Below are 23,479 nucleotides of genomic sequence, written 5' to 3'. Positions count from 1 at the left end.
CTATTCAAAAGACAATTCTTTACAGTAAAATATTAAACGTCATGAATGTCAAGCAGTCTTTCTAGCAAGAAGCCAAATGAAAGAAAAAAGGTATAACCCTATATTTTCAAAATTAAAATATTTGGCAGATAAAAACATGAAAACAAACAACTTTTTGATAGACTCTTAAATACATACTACTTACATGACACCTTGTAGAACTTTCTGGGGATCAGGGTCAAATAGCCTGTCAACATAGTGGCGACTGCTAGCTGTTACTTCCTAGAAAGTGGGGGGAAAAATTATGACATCTGAAGCCATGCAAATCACAAATTCACAGCATCACCCACAATATCAAGTGACTAGATAATTTAACTTAAGGTAGATGCATTAAAATTTATATTAAATACTTAGTTTTGTCTCCTTATGATATGGGATACTTAAGCAGGTGACTTTTCTCTCTCAGGTATCAAAATAATGGGAAACTGTAGTGTTCAGTTCAAGACGTCAAAGATCAATATTTTTCTTCTAAGAATGCCCAATTTCAAAAGTAAGAATGTCCATGGTATACATTTTACTATGTCTTAAAACTAGCAGGAGAGCTTGGAAAATCAACATAATTACAAAGCACATAACTTTGTTCATTCAAAAGAATCATCAGGAAGATATTAAGTATATTTTTGTAAATACTTTATTAGTCTGAAAAAAAGCTCATGACAAAGATAAACAGTAAGAGAAGAAAGAAGACACCTAGCTCTCACTAAACACATAGCTAGACAGTGGGACCTTTGTGGTGAGCCCTGAAGTTTTGCCAACAGAAGACCTAGGCATATAAGTCAGCATATATACTTAGCAGCAAGCTAAGTTTCTTCACTAACTGCTGGGTGTCACATACATATGATTAACAGGAATATTACTTCTGTAATTTAGTACACACTAAAGGACAAAATCTGGCTCTCAGCCAGGGAAGAGTGAGGACTTCATGAAATAGTCTGTAAGGGGTAGTCTAGGTACAAGAGGAAATCCTTAGACTAACATAGAGGAGCTTCACTGCTGGAGGCAGAAGTAAAAACAAATAAAGGAGTTGTCACACTTTCTGTGAAGGAAAACAATTAAGAATTAGAGTGATCTGTAGGCCAAAAGCTGTCTCAACTGAACTGGATAAGGGTGGGTAGAATTAGAAAGAGTACAAAGGGAAGACACTTACCTCCTTTTCATTTGTATTGTGGAGTTTTTCTATTGTGTTATTTCTTGTAATATTTATTTTGGAGGGTAACTCTTTTTTAATATTTAATTTTTGATGCTTAACATTATTTAAAACAAAGAACCCATATTTAAGAACCAGAGAAAAAGTTTTGTCCCCTGCTTGTTTTTTCTGATGTGTGCTGAAATAACTTTATATACTCCCCCATTGTTAGCAATAAGTTATTACAGGGAGGAAGAAATAACTTTTCCAATTTACTCAGAACTCCAAATCAGTAAAAGAGTTAATTACCAAGATACAGTGCCAGCTTAAACTTTTGAGCCACCAAAAATAACTCTGGACAACTACACAAACTGTAGTTTTCTGATAATATAGTTAACCAAGTCAACACATACTTTCTTCCCCCCTCCACCGAGAGGAAGTCTTGCTCTGTTGCCTAGGCTAGAGTGCAGCGGCACGATCTTGGCTCACTTGCAACCTTCACCTCTCGGGTTCAAGCAATTCTCCTGCCTCAGCCTCCTGAGTAGCCGGGATTACAGGCATGCACCACCACACCCAGCTAATTTTTGTATTTTTAGTAGAGATGGGGGTGTCACCATGTTGGCCAGGCTGGTCTCGAACTCCTGACCTCGTGATCCGCCCTTCTCGGCCTCCCAAAGTGCTGGGATTACAGGCATGAGCCACTGTGCCCAGCCAACACATATTTTCATATTCTGAATTTGCTACCAAAATATCCTCAAAGGCAACTCAAATACCTGCTTTAAAAAAAAAAAAAAAAAAAAAAAAAAAGAGAGAGAGAGAGAGCGAGATGCGGTCTTGCCCAGGCTGATCTCAAACTCCTGGGCTCAAGCTCCCATCTCAGCCTCCCAAGTAACTTAACTACAGGTGTGTGCCACTACATCCAGCTCAAATGCTTGCTTTTTAGCATGTACTTCATTTATAAAGAAAAAACAGTAGAAGCAAAGAGGCAAAAGTGATGAAAATTCTTGTGCCCACCAGGGTACCATTAAAGCACCTGCTAACAGAATCTGTTTTCCTCAAAATAACAGAATCACTGAGTTAGAGGGACTCTCAAAGATAATCTGCCCAATCCCTCAGTTTACAAATGAGGCATCTCATGATCTTTACTCATTTGTCAGATCATCAAATGTACAGTAAGGACACAAATAACTGTACAGACATATCAAGAAACAATATATGAAGAGCAAAAGCTAGAGGAGAACTGAAAAAAGCACTACTATAATACAAACAGGTAAGTTTTGCCACTCCATTTGAGTATATGTTTTCCCGGCTTTCTGACATAGTAAAAGTTCTAAGTATCTCAGATCCTCCTTTCTAGAGACTGATTTTGATTTTACTGTTCTACCTTTACTCTCTATAGCTCCACATCTCTTACCTCTCAATGACGTGTATCTTAACATAAATTTCCCCCATTAATAGCAATTCTTTTGCTGCTCTGTGCCTGGTTGGTTCAATATAACATGCACCGAGGAAAGCATTAAAAATAAATTTATCTTTAATAAAGAAAAATTTAGTAAGGCACAGTCCCTGTTCTCAAGAACTCATATTCTCGTTACTATGCTTATATGATTATTTTCCTATAAGGATATAAGAATTATAGTATACACGACACAAAGGCGGCACTGGGGAGGACGTCTGTAAACCCGGGGAATCAGGGAAGGCTTCTTTCAAGAATTGGCTTTGGAAAATGAGGAAGAGTGTACCAGGATGGACAAGGAAAGAAAGAATCAATATTACAATTATTGCCATAGGGCACGCGAAGCCAACACAAGAAAACAATCAGCAAGTATACTAGTTGCTGGCACTGAAAAGAACAGAGGATAGAGAGGCAACCGCAGGACGTAAAACACAAAAAGCTAACCAATAGGTGGCCCGTAACTGGGTATTTCACACTGCCTTTTGGTCAAAGTTACATGCTAGATGCCAAAGAAGGTATATGAGGACATTAAGGCAGAGCTTCGCATTTAAGAAGCTTAATATCTGAAAGGATTGTCATGTATACACAAAAATAATCATATAAGTTGCTCAGACAGCAAGCAAGCTGAAGGGATATGATCTCTTATTCAACCTTATCTAACTCTACACTTTTGTCTAACATATTCATTTATCTGTATAGGACAATTCTGATAGTTCACTGCCTTCCCTTGTAGATCAGGTCACCTCTCCCCTCCCAGTCCTCTTCTCTCTTCTTTCAGAAGGCAGCCTAGAAATCGAAGAGGTAGGGAAAAAAGGCAATTTGTACAGATATTAAACGGGTTGGTAAGAGAAAGAATGTCTAAAAAGGTGACATTTGAGTGAAGTCCTGAAGAAGGTGAAAGAGCAGACTGTGCACCCATCTAGGGGTAGAGCTTTAAGGCAAAAAGAACAGCAAATTCAAATGCCCTAAAATGAGAAGTATCTGCCATAATCAAAGAATATGAGGCCATTATAGCTGGAGCAGAATGAGCAAAGGAGAGAGCAGCAGGAGATGAGGCAGAGAACAGGGGCCAGATGGTAAAGAGCTGCACTGTCCAGTAAGCCAGCCTCTAGCCTCATACGGCATTTGAAATTTGAAATATGGCTAGGAAGTGAATTTTGATAATATTTTAAACTTTAATTAAAATTAAGAAACCAATACTGGATTCAGTTATTTTTAAACTTTTAAGAATGATTTGGAACTACCTGGGTATATGAGTCTACATTTTCAACTATAAACTTTATGACATCTAAATATGAATCCAGTATTTCCAATAAAATTTAGCATCCAAATTGTATAAACTACACATCAGATATTGAAGACTTGCTATTTTTGAAACAAATTTCATTAATAACTTATTACACAGATATGTTGAAATAATATTTTGCTTTACTGGTTTAAATAACATTAAAATCAACTTCACTTGTTTCCTTTTTACTTTAGATAGCTTGGCTGCTAGAAAATTTTAAATTACACATGTGGCTTACATTTTTCTATTGGATAGCACTGCTATAGAACTTTGTTGGTCATTGTTAAGATTTTGATTTTTATGGTCCAAGTTGGGAAGCCACTAGAAGGTTTAGGGAAATAGACACATGATCTGTCTTATGTGTGTACTTATCTTATGTTTTGTTTTATTTTTAGTAGAGATAAGGTCTCAACTTTGTTGCCCAGGCTGATATCAAATTCCTGACCTCAAGCGATCCTCCCACCTCAGCCTCCCAAAATGCTGGGATTACAGGCGTGAGCCACAATGCCTGGCCCTGACTTAAGTTTTTAAAGAATCACTCTGGTTGCAATTTAGGAACAGACACGTGTGGAGAAGGGGAAGGGATACAAGACAAAAGTAGGGAAACTAGGAAGGAGGTTATTTCCATCATCAGAAATGCTATTATTTAACAGATGATGGTAGCATGGACTAGACCAAACACTGTGAAAGATGTATTCAGATTCCAGATAAGTGCTGAAGTTATAAAATGGATAAGCTGTTAGACTCGATGTAGGGTATAAGGTAAGAAAGGAGGCAAGGGTAACACTTATTTCCCAGAGCACATAAAAAGACTGAGTTGTCGCCGGGCATGGTGGCTCACGCCTGTAATCCCAGCACTTTAGGAGACCGAGGCGGGCAGATCACAAGGTCAGGAGATCAAGACCAGCCTGGCCAAGATGGTGAAACTCCGTCTCTACTAAAAAAAGACAAAAATTAGCCAGGCATGGTGGCGCATACCTGTAGTCCCGGCTACTCGGAAGGCTGAAGCAGGAGAATCACTTGAACTCAGGAGGTGGAGGTTGCAGTGGGCCAAGATCACGCCACTGCACTCCAGCCTGGGTGACAGAGTGAGACTTCATCTCAAAAAAAAAAAAAAGAAAAGACTGAGTTGCCAGTTAATGAAATGAGGAAGACGGCAGGAGGTTTGGATTTGAGTGGGAAGATCAGAAGTTCAGTTGTGGACATGTTAGGATTGAGAATCATATTAGACACCCAAGTAAAGATGTCAAGTTGGCAGTGGATATGTAAGCCTAGAGTTTAGGAAAAAGTTATGGGCTAGATGTGTAAATCAGAAGTTGTCAGCATATAATGAAATTAATTAACTAAGGGAGTGATCCTGGATACCACAAGACCTGAAGACTCTGCTCTGGAGTAGTCAAACAAGCAGCCAGTGTAGAGTGAAGAAATCCAGGATGTCAAATCAAGGGGATATTTCAAAAGCGGACTAATCAACTATGTCAAATCCTAGTGATGTGTAGCTAAGATGATAATTAAGATCTAATCTTTCAATTTAGGAACATGGAGGTGTTCACTGATCTTGACAACAGCAGTACAGTGAGGCCAAAGACTGCTTGGAGAGGGTTTACAAGAGAATGGGAAAAGAAGAACCAGAAAAATTAAGTAAAGGGGAGCAAAGAAATATAGTAGCTAGATGGAGAAGTAGACTCAGGAGAGTCTATTTTTTTAAGACAGAATAAATTAGAGCATGCTTATTCATTGATGAAAATGTTTTAATAGAGAAGAAAATTTGATGCTGCATGAGGAGGGGGAGAACTGTAACAATGTTCATGAATAACTGAGGGAGAATGGGATTTACCAGTCAAGTAGAACATTTGTAAGTACAATAACAAGAGGGAATTATATAGCCAGGTGTAGTGGCGGGTGACTGTAATCCCAGCTACTCAGGAGGCTGAGGCACAAGAATCACTTGAACCAAAAAGGCGGAGGTTGCAATGAGCTAAGATCGTGCCACTGCACTCCAGCCTGGGTGGATATGGTGGTGAGAGCTTGTGAAAGTTCTCTTCAGATTACTTCTATTTTTGGAAAGTAAAAATAGAGGAAGAAATGTGAGTGGTTTGAAGAAAGAGGAGAAGGAATAAGACACTGAATGGGCCAGGAAAATGTACCAGGACTGCCAGAGAGCAATAAGGGGCTTACTGAGGCTTGTGATTATACATTTGACAGGAAACCCATCAGCATGGCTGTGTTTTTCTCCAGCTACAATTAAATGCACAGAAGCAGCCATGAATAAGAGAGCTGGGGAGATGTTTGAAGTAAATTTATTCAGGAAAACAAAAAAAGCAACAGGTAATGAGTTGTACTCCATTGTGGAAAAGTATTATGTGGAAGCAGTTTTCCTTTTATTAAGGTGACTATCTGTGATAGGCCCCAATGATCTCCACCTCCTGATATTCACGCCCTCATGCCATCTCTTGCCTTCGGTAAGGACTGGATCTAGTAAGTAGGTTCTAGCAAATGCAATGCAGCAGAGGTAATAAGATGCCATTTCAGAAACTTCCAAGTTCTCCCTGCCCCCTCCCTTTTTCTCTAACAGAAACTAGTTATCAGCTGTGGAGTTGCCCTGTGGAGAGGCCCACATAGCATGGAACTAAAACCTGCCAACAACCACATGAGTGAGCTTAGAACTGAATTCTCTCTGAACTGAGCCTTCAGATGACACTGTGACTCCTGCTGACACCCTGACTGCAATCACATAAGAGATCTTGGGCCACAGGCACCAAGTAGGCCACACTTGTATTACTAACCTACAGAAACTAAGATAATAAATGTTTTAAGCAGCTAAGTTTTCGGGCAATTTGTTACACAGCAATAGATAACTTATAGGCCTTTAAATTTATCATCCAAATCAGGATAATTTTAAGAGTGAAAGAGGGTATCATTAATAACTGTCACAGAATAAGACGCATAAAATAAGATTGTTGGAGACAAATTAAGCTGTATAATCCCACCTTTTGTTTGTCTTTAATAGTGCAAAAGATGGGCACAGTGGCTCACGCCTGTAATCCCAGCACTTTGGGAGGCCGAGACGGGTGGATCACGAGGTCAGGAGATCGAGACCATCCTGGCTAACACAGTGAAACCCAGTCTCTACTAAGAATACAAAAATTAGCTGGGCATTGTGGTGGGCGCCTGTAGGCCCAGTTACTGGACAGGGACTATAGGCAGGAGAATGGCGTGAACCTGGGAGGCGGAGCTTGCAGTGAGCCGAGATTGCGCCACTGCACTCCAGCCTGGGTGACAGAGCGAGACTCTGTCTCAAAAAAATAAAATAAAATAAAATTGCAAAAGAAAAGTAGGAAAACTTACAGATAGCTCAGTAAACTAGTCAGATGTCCTAAAAAGGCAAACTAGAACAGGTTCTGATAGTCCCTCTGAATAAACTACCCATGACTACAGTGAATTTAAACCACTGCCTTTTGAAAAAAATTTATTCAGGAAGGGTTTAAACCCCAGACTTGTCATGAATAGGATTTAACTCAAAAAATAGGAAAAATAAGTGTTCAACTCAAGTTTTAGGGTAAAACTATTAGTTTATTAGACAATGAAGAATAAAAATTTGAAGACTAATAGGAAAATACCAAACTTATTTCAATAAAGTCTTGCTCTGTGTATATTTTATTAAAATATACTGTTCTTTATTTCTAACATACTCAGACATCATGTAGTAGAAAGAACAAATAATTTGGCATTTGAAGACTTAGGTATGAATTTTAGTTTTACCACTCACTAGCTATGCAACTTTGGAAAAAGGTAAAATTTGAGACTGTTTCTTCAGTTATAAAATGGTGATGTTATCACATGTCTCAGAGTGTGCTTCAAATGAGGTATCACACAGAAAACCCCTTGTAAACTGTAAAAGTATCCTGAAATACCGATTTTCAGGGTAATTCTATTTCTGTACAAAGAGGGTAATTTGCTTTTACAAGTGTACTAATAGTCCTCTTAGTTATTCACATTCATGGTTAAAGCTAAATTATTCAAAGATACCCATCCTCAACTGATAGCAGCTTACTCTCAAACTAAGCTAAATACTTAGCAAAAACCAAATATACTTGTTTAGTATGTTCTAGTTCATTTTCATATCTACTTATTCATTTAATTCATTTGCTGTTTAGAAATTAAAATAGCATTACAATTCCCAATGAGGTATTCTGACCCCAGACAAAATAAATGTTTAAACCAGTGGTTGCTAATCAAAATTTAATATGTCAATTAATCCACAAACTACTAGGAACTTCAAGATAAAACTGTTCATAATTTGGCATTGTGAGAGAAAATCCTGGTTTGGGAAGATATGAAAGAAACAAACACAAAAATAGGATGTTTGAACTCTACAAAAATTCGATTTTAAATGAAACTCGAATTGTATCATTAATTTACCAGGAATTATGCCATGTTCTGGTTGTAAATAGAGTTCCTTACCCTCAGGGTTTCGTAGTACAGAAAGGAAACACCATGTAAACAAGCAAGTTACAAGTATAACCACACTAAAGTGATTTAGTGTAATCATAAAAGTAAACACAACGTAAAAAGAAAATTGAAGGTATCATTGAAGTTAGGGACAAGATGGAAAATCATCTCTGAGAAGTAAGGATGAGTAATCTGAAAGACTAGTATTAATCTGCCAGGTGAAAAAGGGAGGGGGAGGTCGGGCGCAGTGGCTCACGCCTGTAATTCCAGTACTTTGGGAGACTGAGGCCAGGGCTGATAGTGAGGTCAGGAGTTCAAGACCAACCTGACCAACATGGTGAAACACCATCTCTACTAAAAATACAAAAATTAGTTGGGTGTGGTGGCGTGTGTCTGTAATGCTAGCTACTTGGGAGGCTGAGGCAGGAGAATCGCTTGAACTCGGGAGGTGGAGGTTGCAGTGAGCCAAGAGTGCACCACTGCACTCCAGCCTGGCGACAGAGCAAGACTTAGTCTCAGAAAAAAAAAAAAAAAAAAAAGGAGTGGGAGAAGACAAGGACTCTAGGTAGAGAGCACAACACATGCAAGAGCTCTAAAGCAAAAAGGTATTTGAGAAAATGTAATTTAGTATTATGACGATATACTATACAGTTGAGAACACAAAACAATGCTGAAGTATATTTTTTAACTAAGTTGGTCAACAAATATTTAAACAGCTATGCAGGTACTATTCTAGGCAACTAACAAAAAAAAAAAAAAAAAAAAAAAGCCGGGCATGGCTCATGCCTGTAATCCCAGCACTTTGGTAGGCTGAGGTGGGTGGATTACCTGAGGTCAGGAGTTCAAGACCAGCCTGGCCAACATGATGAAACCCAGTCTCTACTAAAAATACAAAATTAGCCGGGCATGGTGGTATGCACCTATAATCCCAGCTACTGGGGAAGCTGAGGCAGGAGAACCGTTTGAACCCAGGAGGTGGAGGCTACAGTGAGCCGAGATCACGCCACTGCACTTCAGCCTAGGTAACAGAGGGAGACTCCATCTCAAAAAATAAATAAATAAATAAAAGCCCATTGAAGAGTGTACATTTCAACAAAGGGAGAAAGAGAAAAAGCAACAAACATAATAAATAAGTGATATCATATATTAAGGGCTAGACACAACACGGAAAAAATGTTTAACAGCACATTTTGTTTCCAAGTCCTTATACTACACACTGTCACACACTGGAGGGGAGGTGGAAGTGGAGGTGAGAAAGGGAAGGGTGTATGCTAAGACACACACATTACTCAGAAAGCCCCATGCTCTCAGCAGTTCTAATCAGGATCCATTTTGTAAGTCTGAAACATGATTTTGGCTGTCACAATGACAGCAAATGCTACTGATATACAGTGGGCAAAGAATAAAGATGTTAGATGTGCTGGGACAACAGGCACACATCCCCCAACTTTCCACTGTCCAGTCATGTAGGCAAAAAACCTAGAATCGAATTCCATTTTACATATAAACACAAAAGTATGTTTTGTACCATTTTAATGTACAATCGATTTTCCAAGAATGTAACTCATGTGAATAAAGAAAAGGTGGTATTTTGTCCCGGTAGGAATTTTACCAAAAGTCATTCATTTCAGAAAGTCACATAAAAACATCATTTATTGTATTTAAGTAAACATTACAACACATCTACATCATTCTGCAGTGTAACTGTACATTCACAACAAAACTATGTATATTTACGAATATACTGGTACTTTATTACTTCTGGTATAGTAGGACCTGAGTATTTACGGGTTTAAATAATATTATAAATTAGCTTTATGTCTTTCTCCTTTATTACAGTTGGGGCATTATGTGTACTTTTTAAAAGTTACATGTGAGTACAGTTAACTTATCTATGAATGCCACTTCAAGATAGTCAAAAAAGTGCCACAAAATATCTATTATAAGTAGAGTGTGTGAGTCTGATAGGGTTAGGAAACCACAAACTGAAACAACTCAACCTTCTGGTCAACTGGGAGCCCCAGAACCTCTTTCTATCCCTAAAACAATGTGAAACCAAAATTTGATTTTCTGATACCTCCAAAACCCTCAGTTCAAAAAATACTTCCTTCTGTCACTGTGACAATTTACTAAATGCCAAAAAGTACACTGCTCAGATCAATCACAAATTCTCAATTATTCATTTTAAAGTCCAGTGACAATGTATTTGTACTTGTCCCTGGAGAGATTAGAACTGCCACAATCCAGAATACCAGACACCAGTACTTTAAAAGCAATATTTTACTAAATTGTGCTTCAATTTCAAACAACATGCCTTCCCTTTTGCTCTAGATGCATTCTCATGAAATCATGAAAGACACAAAACATTAAATACAACTGTCTAACTGCTGCCTGAAGAGTTCTGGTGATGTGTACTATTTCACTGCCAAAGTTAATTTCACTATTAGACAAAACTAATTGTTAGGCAATTCTTTCCTAATTTTGAGGGGAAAAAATCTGCCCCTACTTGAAACAAAAAAGGGTAACACTATCAACAAAGACATACCTTTGACTTGCAAACAGCTATCATGTCCTTCTTAGGTATTCCAAAATTCCTACATTCCAATTTTTCTCCAAAAGGAGAAAAAAAAGTAGAAGAAAATGCCCAAATACTACCCAAAACCCAAGATTTTGATGTAGACTTTTTTGGTTTTATTTTGTTTTGCTCTTTGTATTCTGGCAAACTTCTAGCCCCATTAGAACTTGATGAGATTTAAAACATTCAATTCCTTTTAAAGACCCCTCGTGTACTATTTTTGTAACCAACTTTATCCTTATTCATTATTTGGTATGTCAAGTTTCACTGCATCCTCCCTCCCAAGATTAATCAAAACTCTGCATTTCTGTAGCCTCTAGTAACTTCGGAAAGTTTCTCAAATGTTATTTCACAGTGTATCTGGGCCTCATCAGTGTAGAATGTAACATACTATGGCAACTGAGATTCCTAGAATGGAATCTACTTTAATTTCACAAACACAATCATAAAAACACTAAAATATATAATTTTTAAATTTAACATACTTCTATAGCATAAGAGGTGAGCCTGAATTCTCAGTAAAGACCAAAAAACAGACTTCACATGTTAATTTATTAAAAATAAATAGTAAATTAATCAGTGCTTATCAAATTTGAAAATAAAACTCTAAAATACAAGGCTATGTAGTCGGGCACAGTGGCTCACACCCGTAATCCCAGCACTTTGGGAGGCCAAAGCAGGCAGATCACAAGGTCAGGAGATACAGACCACCCTGGCTAACACGGTGAAACCTCGTCTCTATTAAAAATACAAAAAATAAGCCGGTTGTGGTGGCGGGAGCCTGTAGTCCCAGCTACTTGAGAGGCTGAGGCAGGAGGATCACTTGAACCTGGGAGGCAGAGGTTGCAGTGAGCTGAGATCACGCCACTGTACTCTAGCCTGGGTGACAAGAGCGAGAATCTGTCTCAAAATAATAATAAAGAATATACAATATAAAGCTATACACACAATTTTGTTTTTAAAAAGTGGGAGTTTGGAGATCTGACTCTGATACCTTATATTACAGTTGGCAACCCGGCCTCTCCAGTTTTCAGTTTTCCTCAATAAAAAATGACAAGAATGAACTAAAGATTATCTGCAGGTTTCTTCCAAGAAAAGATTCCATGATTTTATACTCAAACAAAGAGGGATTTTCTTTTTTCATAACAGAAAAGCCAGGGCACAGTTAGATTAAAAGGGATATGAAGAGCAGCCTTTACTTTTTCTGGAGTTTTTTTTTTGCTTGTTTGGCTTTTGCCCCCCAGAGACAGGGTTTTGCTATGCTGCACAGGCTGGTCTCAAACCTCAAACTCACAGACTCAAGTAATCCTCCAGCTTCAGCCTACTGAGGAGCTGGGACTACAATTGTACGGCACCACATCTGGCTCTGTAGTGAGTTTTTAATGTGATAATGCATTCTCATTGCCCTTGTAAACTATTAAACATTGCCATAAAATGATTGATGGTCACAAGAGTGAAAGTAATTTTGCATTCATGCTTCTAATCAAGTACTATGATGTTTACCCTTTTAAAGTATGGTACAAATCATAAAGAGCTATCTGAGTCTAGAAGATCTTTAAGGTTTCTTCTCACTATTAAATTCAATTTATTTACTCTTCACTGTAGATGAGAATGCCTAAACTGAGGGTCAGTAAAAGATATTTCTGGATAGAGTAAATGAGCTAAGAACCCATGGTGTGAGACAGCATAATCTGAAAGTCCAAGGGAGCAAGAACTATCTCTGGAAAGCACATGCAAAGTTACAAAAATGATCAGGAGTTTTACAAAGACTGAGATATCCTCTGGATTGGTTGGGGTTCATTTATATGCCTCCCAAGGTGATAAGACGGCCCAAGAAGTCCACTAGGACGTATTTAAATGACAGCTTCTCAATCCTGACATAACAAAGTGAGGCTATTCAGATATGGGTGAGGTGTTATCCCGGCCCATAAGAATAGTTGAAATTATTATTCAAAATTGCTGTCACGTAATTACTTGGAGATCCTGGGTACCATCTTTCACGGCATACCTTTGAAGTAGTTTTGTCCAGACAGGCCAGATGCCTTCCTGATAAAAAGGGCTTTATTTGCTTCAGATTCTTAGAGGCAGTAACAGCCTTGCCTTGGAGCTATCCATGGTGCTTGCCTCAGACTCAGCCCATCACTTGCAGCAGCTGGTGCATTCGCTTTCCTATTACAGGGCTGCTCAAGATGTATCTGACCGGTCACCCACATTGTGGCCGGTGACAATCATGGCAATATCACAGGCCACCCCGAATCTGTCTATTCCACTTTGCCTGTCCCCAGACCCACAATAACCTTACTTTGTAGTTTGTTTGGATATCCAGATAGCCCAGCTTTGCATCCCAGGCCTGCTACACAAAGCCCTTTCTGTGGACAAAGTACACCTTCTGGGAGATTACTGGCATACTCTGGGTAAAAAATTACAGCTCCTCGGAAATAATTCTCACATATAATAGCTCACATGAGTTTTAATACCTTATTGCTACAGTATTTACCATTCGGAAATGATTTTAAATGATTTTAAATTTTGCTTTTTTTTTTTTGAGATGGAGTTTCACTCTTGTTGCCCAAGCTGGAATGCAATGGTGCGATCTCATCTGACCGCAATCTCCGCCTCCTGGGTTCAAGCAATTCTCCTGCCTCAGCCTCCCAAGTAGCTGGGATTACAGGCGCGCACCACCACACCTGCTAATTTTTTGTATTTTTAGTAGAAACAGGGTTTCACCATGTTAGTCAGACTAGTCTTGAACTCCTGACCTCAGGTGATCCACCTGCCTTGGTCTCCCAAAGTGCTGGGATTACAGGCGTGAGCCACCGCACCTGGCTTTTGCTATGTTTTCTTGACTCACACTGGGACAAGTAAAGAAGTTAATTCTGGAGTGACTTGTGGGTTTCAGTGAGTCCAGCAACCTCTAGAAATTATGCAACTATTTAGACATATGTATGTTGTCCTGGGAAAGCAGGTGTTGAGATTCTCATCCTTAAACAGCTAAGAACCAGAGATCAACACAATGATGATGCCCAAATAATGATCACTACCCCAGATTTAGGCACTCAACCTCTATATCCAACTGACTACAAATTTAGCATGTCCAAAATGAAACTCATTTTCCTACTTACTACTGTAACATATTCCTCTCCTAATTCTCACCATCTCAGAAGATGATACCACCTGGCCAAAAAGGCGTAAATCCTGTGAATCATGCTTGATTATAATGATCACCATGACTCTTTCCTTTTCTTTAGTCTCCCTTATCCCATCAATCACCATTAGCTTTCTGAAAGCCTAAGAAATTCTTAAAAACACCCCTAAGGCAAAAGAAGCATGTGTTCAATAATCACTTTCCAGGTGGTAAAGACCTCCCAATATTAATAGATCTCATAGGCTGAAAACTTCCCATTGGACCACAACTTTTTTTTTTTTTTTTGAGACAGAGTCTCGCTCTGTCGCCTAGGCTGGAGTGCAGTGGCCGGATCTCAGCTCACTGCAAGCTTCGCCTCCCAGGTTCACGCCATTCTCCTGCCTCAGCCTCCCGAGCAGCTGGGACTATAGGCGCCTGCCACCTCACCCGGATAGTTTTTTGTATTTTTTAGTAGAGACTGGGTTTCACTGTGTTAGCCAGGATGGTCTCGATCTCCTGACCTCGTGATCCACCCATCTCGGCCTCCCAAAGTGCTGGGATTACAGGCTTGAGCCACCGCGCCCGGCCAACTTTTTATTTTTAATATAAAGCCTAACATGTTTCATCATTCCTCCTTCCTCTAATACCTATGAATATGCTAGAGAATGTAACTCTTCATTCTTCTGAAATTATGGAATGTGTCAAAACAGTTTTTCTTCAACAAAACGACAAGTGGTGGGAGTGGGGGGCTATTTCTGTACAACTACTCTTATTTGGAATACCTTTAATTTCTATCTCAACAGTCCCAGGGATCATAGCACTACTATCCAGTGAAGGCAGCTGCTCTCCAATTTCCAGAGAATAACAGGAGCTTTGTTTTTTTCATGTAATACCGTATCTTTACCCAGAAGTCAACAGGACAGATGGTACTGCAAAAACAAATGCCAAATCAGAATTGAAAAACATACAAGTCAGAATCACTGATATTCCTGTCTGCTGACAGTATTTTAAAATTTAGTGAGAATAGGAGGTGATAAGAAGGCTAGGTCTCAAAAGTAAAATCTGAAGACCCTACATAAATGTGTTTGATTCTTTACAGAGTTTAAAAGACTTTCTGAACATGTACTATCTGAATTTAGGTGGCAGTCATTCCTTAAATACACAGCAAGATGTCCAGAAACATACAATGAGCACCTCTCATTTTTCACACACTGCCACTAAAGATTAGAAAGTTCGCCGGGCGCGGTGGCTCAAGCCTGTAATCCCAGCACTTTGGGAGGCCGAGACGGGCGGATCACGAGGTCAGGAGATCGAGACCATCCTGGCTAACACGGTGAAACCTCGTCTCTACTAAAAAATACAAAAAAAAAACCCAAAAAACTAGCCAGGCGAGGTGGCAGGCGCCTGTAGTCCCGGCTACTCGGGAGGCTGAGGCAGGAGAATGGCGGGAACCTGGGAGGCGGAGCTTGCAGTGAGCTGAGATCCGGCCACAGCACTCCAGCCTGGGTGACAGAGAGAGACTCCGTCCAAAAAAAAAAAAAAAAGAAAGTTCACATTGATTCATTGATGAATTTATTTTTATTTTTTTCCTTTATTTTTTTTGAGACAGAGTTTTGCTCTTGTCACCCAGACTGGAGTGCAATGGCGCAATCTCGACTCACTGCGACCTCCACCTCCCAGTTGGTTTCAAGTGACTATCCTGCCTCAGCCTCCAGAGTAGCTGGATTACAGGCGCCCGTCACCATGTTTTTAGTAGAGACGGGGTTTCACCATATTGGTCAGGCTGGTCTCGAACTCCTGATCTCGGGTGATCCGCCTGCCTAAGCCTCCCAAAGTGCTGGGATTACAGGCATGAGCCACTGCTCCTGGCAATTCATTGATGAATTTATTTTAGGACCACCTACTGACATACCCTGTGCTTATTAACGCTTTGTAAACTAATGGCAAACTTTAAAATGTGCTGTACAGATTTTATTTTGCATTTATTACTAAAAACCTAGGGAGGCCAAATTTTTGTTTACAGGATAGTAGGTTCAACTTCGCAGCAATTTTTTTTCCTAATTATTGCCAGTTATTGATGTAAGAGAATAAATCATTAAGTAGCTATAGGCAAGGCCAACAATATGCTTATAACTGTAAAGAACAAACAAAATGAAGGAATATCCAGACTTAGAATACCCTATATAGTTCTAACAGCTGCTTGTCAAAAAAAAAAACATACTGGTGGCTGGGCGCGGTGGCTCACGCCTGTAATCCCAGCACTTTGGGAGGCTGAGGCAAGCAGATCATGAGGTCAGGAGATCGAGAACATCCTGGTTAACATAGTAAAACCCCTTCTCTACTAAAAATACAAAAGAATTAGCCGGGTGGAGTGGCGGGCGCCTGTAGTCCCATCTACTCAGGAGGCTGAGGCAGGAGAATGGCGTGAACCCGGGAGGCGGAGGTTGCAGTGAGCCAAAATCGCGCCACTGCACTCCAGCCTGGGCTACAGAGCGAGACGCTGTCTCAAAAAAAAAAAAAAAAAAAAAAGACATAATAGCACTGGGAAAGGATTGTAAAGAAGCCAAAAGGCAACAAGTGCCTCAGCTGTTTATAATAGACTACAAAACGATTCAAAGACAATTTGTTACCTTACCTCTCTACCATTACAAAATGACCAAAATTAAAAGCAACCATCTTTTAACAGGGTCTTTCACAGAGCGTAAGTTTTCATTTTGATAAAGTCCAATTAATTTTTTAATAAGTAATGCATTTGGTGTTATGTTTAAAAGTTCTTCACCAAGCCCAAGGTTCTGCAGATTTTCTCCTGTTTTATTCTAAAAGTTTTATTTTATGATAAAATCTATGATCCATTTTGAGTTACTTTTTGTATAAGGTATGAGATCAAGGTTCATCTTAAACTGTGGTTAAGAGGATGAAAAGGCAAGTTACAGATTAGAAGAAAATATCTGCAAATACTTATCTTACAAAGGGCTCATATTTAAAAACATATAAAGAGCTTTTGGCTGGGCACGGTGGCTCAAGCCTATAATCTCAACACTTTGGGAGGCCAAGGTGGGCAGATCACCTGAGGCCAGGAGATTGAGACTGGCCTGGCCAACATGGTGAAACTCCATCTTTACAAAAAACACACAAAAAAAATTAGCTGGGCATGGTGGTGCACACCTGTAATCTCAGCTATTTGGGAGGCAGAAGGCCAAGAATCTCTTGAGCCTAGGAGGCAGAGGTTGCAGTGAGCTGATATCACACCACTGCACTCCAGCCCAGGTGACACAGCAAAACTCTGTCTCAAAAAATAAAATAAGCCTGGCGCGGTGGCTCACACCTGTAATCTCAGCACTTTGGGAGGCTTGAGGTGGCAGGACTGCCTGAGGTCAGGAGTTTGAGACCAGTCTGACTAACATGGTAAAACCCCATCTCTACTAAAAATACAAAAATTAGCCAGGCGTGATGGTGGGTGTCTGTAATCCCAGCCACCTGGGAGGCTGAGATAGGAGAATTGCTTGAACCTGGGAGGCGGAGGCTGCAGTAAGTTGAGACTGGGCCATCACACTCCAGCCTTGCCAACAAGAGTGAAACGCATCTCAAAAATAAAATAAAATAAATTTAAAAATATATATATAAAGAGCTTTTAAAACACCACAGTAAAGAAGCAAACACTCCAATTAGAAAGTGGGAAAAGGACAGGAAGAAATATTTCACCAAAGAGAAAATATGGATGGCAAATAAGGAAGATTTTCCGGCCAGGTGCGGTGGCTCACACAGGTAATCCCAATACTTTGAAAGGCTGAGGCGGGAGTATGGCTTACACTCAGGAGTTTGAGACCAGCCTGAGAAACATGGTGAAACCCCATCTCTACATGGCCAGACATGGTGGCACACGCCTGTAGTCCCGCCACTTGGGAGGCTGAGACAGGATTGCTTGAGCCCAGGAGACAGAGGTTGCAGTGAACTGAGATCACGCCACAGCACTCCAGCCTGGGTGACAGTACAAGAGTGTCTCAAAAGGATACATAAGCCTGTAATCCCAGCACTTTGGGAGGCCAAGGCAGGTAGATCACGAGGTCAGGAGACTTGAGACCATCTTGGCTAACACGGTGAAACCCTATCTCTACTAAAAACACAAAAAATGAGTTGGGCATGGTGGCGGGCGCCTGTAGTCCCAGCTACTTGGGAGGCAGAGGCAGAAGAATGGCATGAACCACGGGAGGCGGAGCTTGCAGTGAGCCAAGATCACGCCACTGCACTCCTGCCTGGGCGACAGAGTGAGATTCCGTCTCAAAAATAAAAATATTCTCAACATTATTAATCATTAGGGAAATGCAAATTAAGACCATGATGAGATATTACTACACATCTACTAAAACAGCTAAAATAAAAAAATAACAGTATCAAATGGCAATGAGGATGCAGAGAAACAATGTCTCATACATTACCGGTAGAAATGTAAAATGATACCACACCACTCTGGAAAAGCTTGTCAGTTTATGCATTTACCATACGATCCTGCAATTGCACTCCTGGGCATTTAGCTCAGAGATATGAAAAGTTATGTCCTCACAAACCTGTACATGATTGTCCATAGTATGTTATATTAGCCAAAAACTAGAAGCAACCAAAATGCCCAACAGGTGAACGGTTAAACAAGTTGTGGTACATCCACACCATGAAATACTACTTAGCAATAAAAAGGAACAAACTACTGATACATGCAACAACGTGGATGGATCTCAAAAGTATTATGCTGAGTGATAAAAACCAATCTCAAAAAGTCACATACTGTATGATTCCATTCATATAACATTATAGAAAATGACAAAATTATAGAGATGGAGAACAGATTAGTGGTTGCCAGGAGTTAGGGATACCTGATGGGGGGAGGGGCTGGGTACATGGGACTATAAAGAGGGACTATGAAAGAGATCTTTGTGGTGACAGAATAGTTCTGTATCTTGACAGTGGTGGTAATGGTTACACAAATATACATGTGATAAAATGATACAGAAATAGATACATACTTATACCAAGATCAATTTCCTTGTTTTGATATTGTATTGTAACTATATAAGATGTAACCTATGAGGGAAACTGGGTGAAGTGTACACATGGACCTGTCTTGGCAACTTCTTGTGAATCTATATAATTATTTCAAAATAGACGTTTTTAAAAATGCAATTGACATAATTCAAAAGTATAGAAAAAATTGGAGAAACTTATGAATTTGTTGAAAAGGGTGATGTTGTAATGCTAAATGCAAACCAAAGAGGGATGGGGTGGTCACAGTGCAGTCTACAAATACGGCTGGAGAGTTTGTCCAACCCTCCAAAATAGATAGTTCAGTCAAACATGTACTGAGTACCTAGGATTTGCAAGACAAAGTGTTACTTCTGAATTAATTTACTCTCTAATATGACAAGATAGACTATTATTAAAGACCTCTGCAAAAGCAGTTCCCTTTGCCTTGTTTGCTCTTCTTCTTTCACTTTTTCTAGTTAGTTTTTATTTATCCTTGAACTCTCAGCTCAGCGTCACTTCTTCAGGGAAACCTTCCCTAGTTCTTCTGATTGCCCTCCATATTAGATCAGTTTCCTCTGTGACATGTTTGAACAGCACCCTATATACTTCATTCATAATACTAATCACCATTCACAAACTGTGATTATTTGATATTTATTTTTCCCACTAGGCTGACATTTCCAGAAGGACAGAGTAGCTTATGGCTGTATTCTCAAACTCAACACCATGCCTGCCCAGCAAATGGCAGAAGCTCAAAGTCGATATACAGAATACATATATGCAAAGCTAAAATTCATATGTACAAATGAGTAAGAAGAATTAAGATTTACTGGAGTTTGGAAGAATCCTGTATCACTCCAACCTGAGAAAGCCAGTTTATAAAGGATAGAAGGCTCATGTAGAAGATGAAGAATCTCCGCCAGGTGCTGTGGCTCATGCCTGCAATCCCAGCACTTTGGGAAGCCAAGGTGGGTGGATCATTTGAGGTCAGGAGTTTGAGACCAGCCTGGCCAACATGGTGAGACTCCGTTGCTACTAAAAATACAAAAAATTAGCTGGGCATGGTGGCGGGTGCCTGTAATTCCAGCTACTCAGGAGGCTGAGGCAGGAGAATCTCTTGAACTGAGGAGGCGGAGGTTGCAGTGAGCCAAGATAGTGCCACTGCACTACAGTCTGGGCAACAAGAGCAAAACTCCATCTCAAAAAACAAAAAAGAAGATAAAGAAGAAAATAAAGAATCTCAACTCTGAAGCTGAATATAAACTTGGGCCTTTAGGCAAAACAAACTCAATAAAGAAAAGAAACCGAGGAGCAGCTGTGCAGAGTTCTTTAGGAAAATTAATGTAGACATTGGGCTTGCACTGAGGGGGTACCACACTAGAGACAGTAAAAATAACTAAAAGGACGCTGTGGTAGTGCAGGCACAAAACAACAAGGTCCTGAATGAGGGTGGTCATGGGAACAGAAAGATACGAGAAACACTAAGAATAAAGAAGCAACAGAGCTTAACAACATAGGGGGATGAAAGAAGGAAGAACCAGAGATTATTCAGGATGTTTAACAGTGACTCATCAGTAAAAGATAATACCATTAACAGAAATTGGGAAGTCATAAGTAATTCCCCTTAGGAGAAGGAATGTGCTTTGCTGGAAGCGATGGGTGTCATCCACACACAATTTAAGATACAAGACTAGATGTATAAGAAAGTCAAGGTTGGCAATGTAGATGTGTGAACTGATCAGTTAAGGTTATAAGAAAATCAATAAGATCTCCCAAGGAGAAGGTATAAAGAGACTCAAATGGAAATCCTTTAAAACAACTTGAAGGCCTCCTTGCTGAAATTATGTTTATCAAGTTACACCATCATTCAGACTAGGAGCTCCTTAAACACATTTCTGATCTCATCCTTGCATTCTCTAAGGTATACAATGCAGAGCTTGTACATAACTGGTACATTGTAGCTTATTAAAGGAATCAACCATTCAAGATAATTTCTGATGAATACTTCCTGTTCTAGTTTGCGTTTCAAAACGTGGTGCTCTGGGTAGTACTTTGAAAGGTACAGGTTTTACTTTAAATTAGTAAAATCAGTGAATTTAAACATTTTAAATCATTTACCCAAAAGCTCCTACTTCCCCCCCCCCAAAAAAAAAGCCCCTAATTAGACTAGGGCTAAAGGCAAATTGTAAATAGAAGTATTAATAGAAAATACTCTTCAAGAAGTTTTTGAATAAGCAGAAAATATTATTTACCAAGGAAGTGAAACAAATGAAAACTTTCAATCATATGCATTACACAAGTTGACAACATCCAAAAAGTAAGCTTCAGGTGAACTGAAGAATAAATGAAACCTAAATGCATAATTAAAGGGGAACTGAGAACAGCCAAGACACACACTTTTTTTTTTTTATTTTTTTAACATAATGAGGTAAAAGTCATTGGCCTGCACTCCCACAAAATATTCCTGGGTATTACAGTCAGTGATGGAGTAACAGGTTAATCTGATATAATACTTAGGTAAACGGTATTTCCTTAGTTGCAGTTTAAAAATAAGAAAAAACGACTGCTAAAATGGATCGGGGGAAAAATCTGTTGACAGGCTCACAAAATTAAATTATTATTGTATTGACAACTTAAGCCTTTTCAAGGTTGAGGTCTGCCACACCGCTCTAACCCTGAATCATAAGCAAATGTCCTAGCTGCTTTCAGATAGGTGTTTGTGGGACAAGTCAGAGAAGAGAAAAGAAACCGGTTGTAGTTACAAGACTCTAGGAACCCGACAAGTCATTTATAATCCAACGACCCTCTCAGTATCAGACGGGCTTCCACAAGTCTAAAAGATGGTCAATTAGTATTTGCCTGCTTGTTTCCAACAATAGCAAATGAACCATTGGTAAACTGACCATTCTCAGAGTCGGACAGCTCGAATTTGTTGCAAAATCCTTCGAAGTTATCTCCCAGTAACTTTCATTCCTGGTCCTGGTTCAAGAGCAACATAGTGAAAGGTGAAAGTCGTCTTTTTCTTTAAAAAAAACTTTTTTTTTAAAAAAAAACAAAACAGGTTTTACTTCCTCGCATGTCAATACGTTCCCTTCTTTCAACAATGGGGAAATCTCTCCCCCTTTTCCCCCCTTCAATGTTTGACTCCCCTTAAAGAAAAACGGAATACCAGGCACAGGGAACATAGAGTTCCTTTGACTCAGAGCCGCGACCTCTGAGCAGAGCGGAGGAAAGGGGCTTAAATAACCACACACACTAGGAAGAGTCGCAGCTGATACGAATCACCATTGCCAAAAAGCAAACAGCTTCAGCCGGTGCCCAGGTGCTGGGACGCAATAGAAGTCGCACAGACTTGGCCTGGCAGCTCTGAGGAAATGGGGGCCAAGGAGCCTGCACCTCTTCTTGCCAAAGCCCGGGAGAGCTGAGTGAGCTTTCGTTCCCAGGCCGGCTGCAAGCCTGGCGCTTCACAAGGCAGAGCGCTCGGCCCCCGGGAAGCGGCATCTCTAAGAGGAAGGCTCAGTGAAACGCTTGGCAAAGTCCAAGCCGCGACGCCGGGCCAGTTGTCTGTAAGCCCAGCTACCCCGCCTGCCAGACGCCATCCTGGAAACCCGCACCGGCAGGAGCTCCCGGAGTTGGAAATGTCTTTGGCTCGGCCGGGGTCCCCTCTGCCCGTCTATCCCGCCTGTCCACCCTCGCTCACTCCCTGGCCCAAGACTGAGCCGGGGACCACCCCAGGGGGTGGTGCCCAGGAGGCACACCACGTTTGGGGGAATGGTGGAGACCGGGATGGGGCTCCCTGGAGGGCGGGCGGGCGGCCGCAGCGGGTCACTCACCGAAAGGACGCTCATGCGGATTGGGGTCTCTAACAGGCACGCCATCTTGAGCCTTCCCACCCGGCTGCTGCAGGCGCCGGCGCGGGGGCCGGCACTTTCGACAGCCAACTATTGGCCAACGCTAGTCATCGCTCCCTAAAGACAGCCGGATAGACGAGAACTGGTCACGCTCTGGACACCGCTCAAGTACCAGAAAGGCCCGCAGAAAGAAGGGCAAAAGGGAATCGCGTCAGGGGCTGTCCTACGAATCGTTCTCTCAGAAACAGCAGCTACTCTGAGCCTGGTTTAGAGGTGGGAGCGGGCAGCGGTTTCCGCATGCGCAAAGAAGATCTGCCGGCCCCACCTGCCGCTCGCGGTGGGCGGGGCCCTAGAGGCGGAGTCTCGCCCTGGCGCTACGAGCTCTACCGACTGATAAATTGCAGTTTGTGGGTTCCCGTATTCATATTTGGAAAAAGTAGTACGTGGAGCCATATACATAGTTTGAAGTTCACTTTCATATTCATTCTCTCTCTCTCTGCACCAAACTCCCGGCGTCGTTATCTCCATTTTATAGGTGGGGAAATTGCGATC

The 23,479-nt window shown here is 40.6% G+C and overlaps 1 protein-coding gene across 9 annotated transcripts in view; it reads right to left on the bottom strand.

Annotated features, from left to right (window-relative positions):
- The window catches only part of LOC105469939 (armadillo repeat containing 8), a 113,337-nt gene extending 90,075 nt beyond the window's left edge, over positions 1–23,262 (bottom strand). For 2 of the 9 annotated variants that reach the window (XM_011721572.3, XM_011721571.3), the window contains exons 1-2: positions 22,910–23,196; positions 185–261 (exon numbers count right to left, since the gene is read on the bottom strand). In XM_011721572.3, coding sequence (XP_011719874.1) covers positions 185–261; positions 22,910–22,954 — 122 coding nt within the window. In that variant the 5' untranslated portion in view covers positions 22,955–23,196. Of the gene's footprint in view, positions 1–184; positions 262–21,979; positions 22,056–22,909 lie in introns of all 9 variants that reach the window. The other 7 variants (XM_024789175.2, XM_011721567.3, XM_011721568.3 and 4 more) reach the window with 7 other exon arrangements.
- Positions 23,263–23,479: the final 217 nt, after the last annotated feature.

This window comes from Macaca nemestrina, chromosome 2 (genome assembly GCF_043159975.1).
Source record: "Macaca nemestrina isolate mMacNem1 chromosome 2, mMacNem.hap1, whole genome shotgun sequence".
Taxonomy (NCBI): Eukaryota; Metazoa; Chordata; class Mammalia; order Primates; family Cercopithecidae; genus Macaca; species Macaca nemestrina.
Note: the sequence above shows the minus strand (reverse complement) of the source record. Positions and strands in the feature narration are given on the sequence as shown.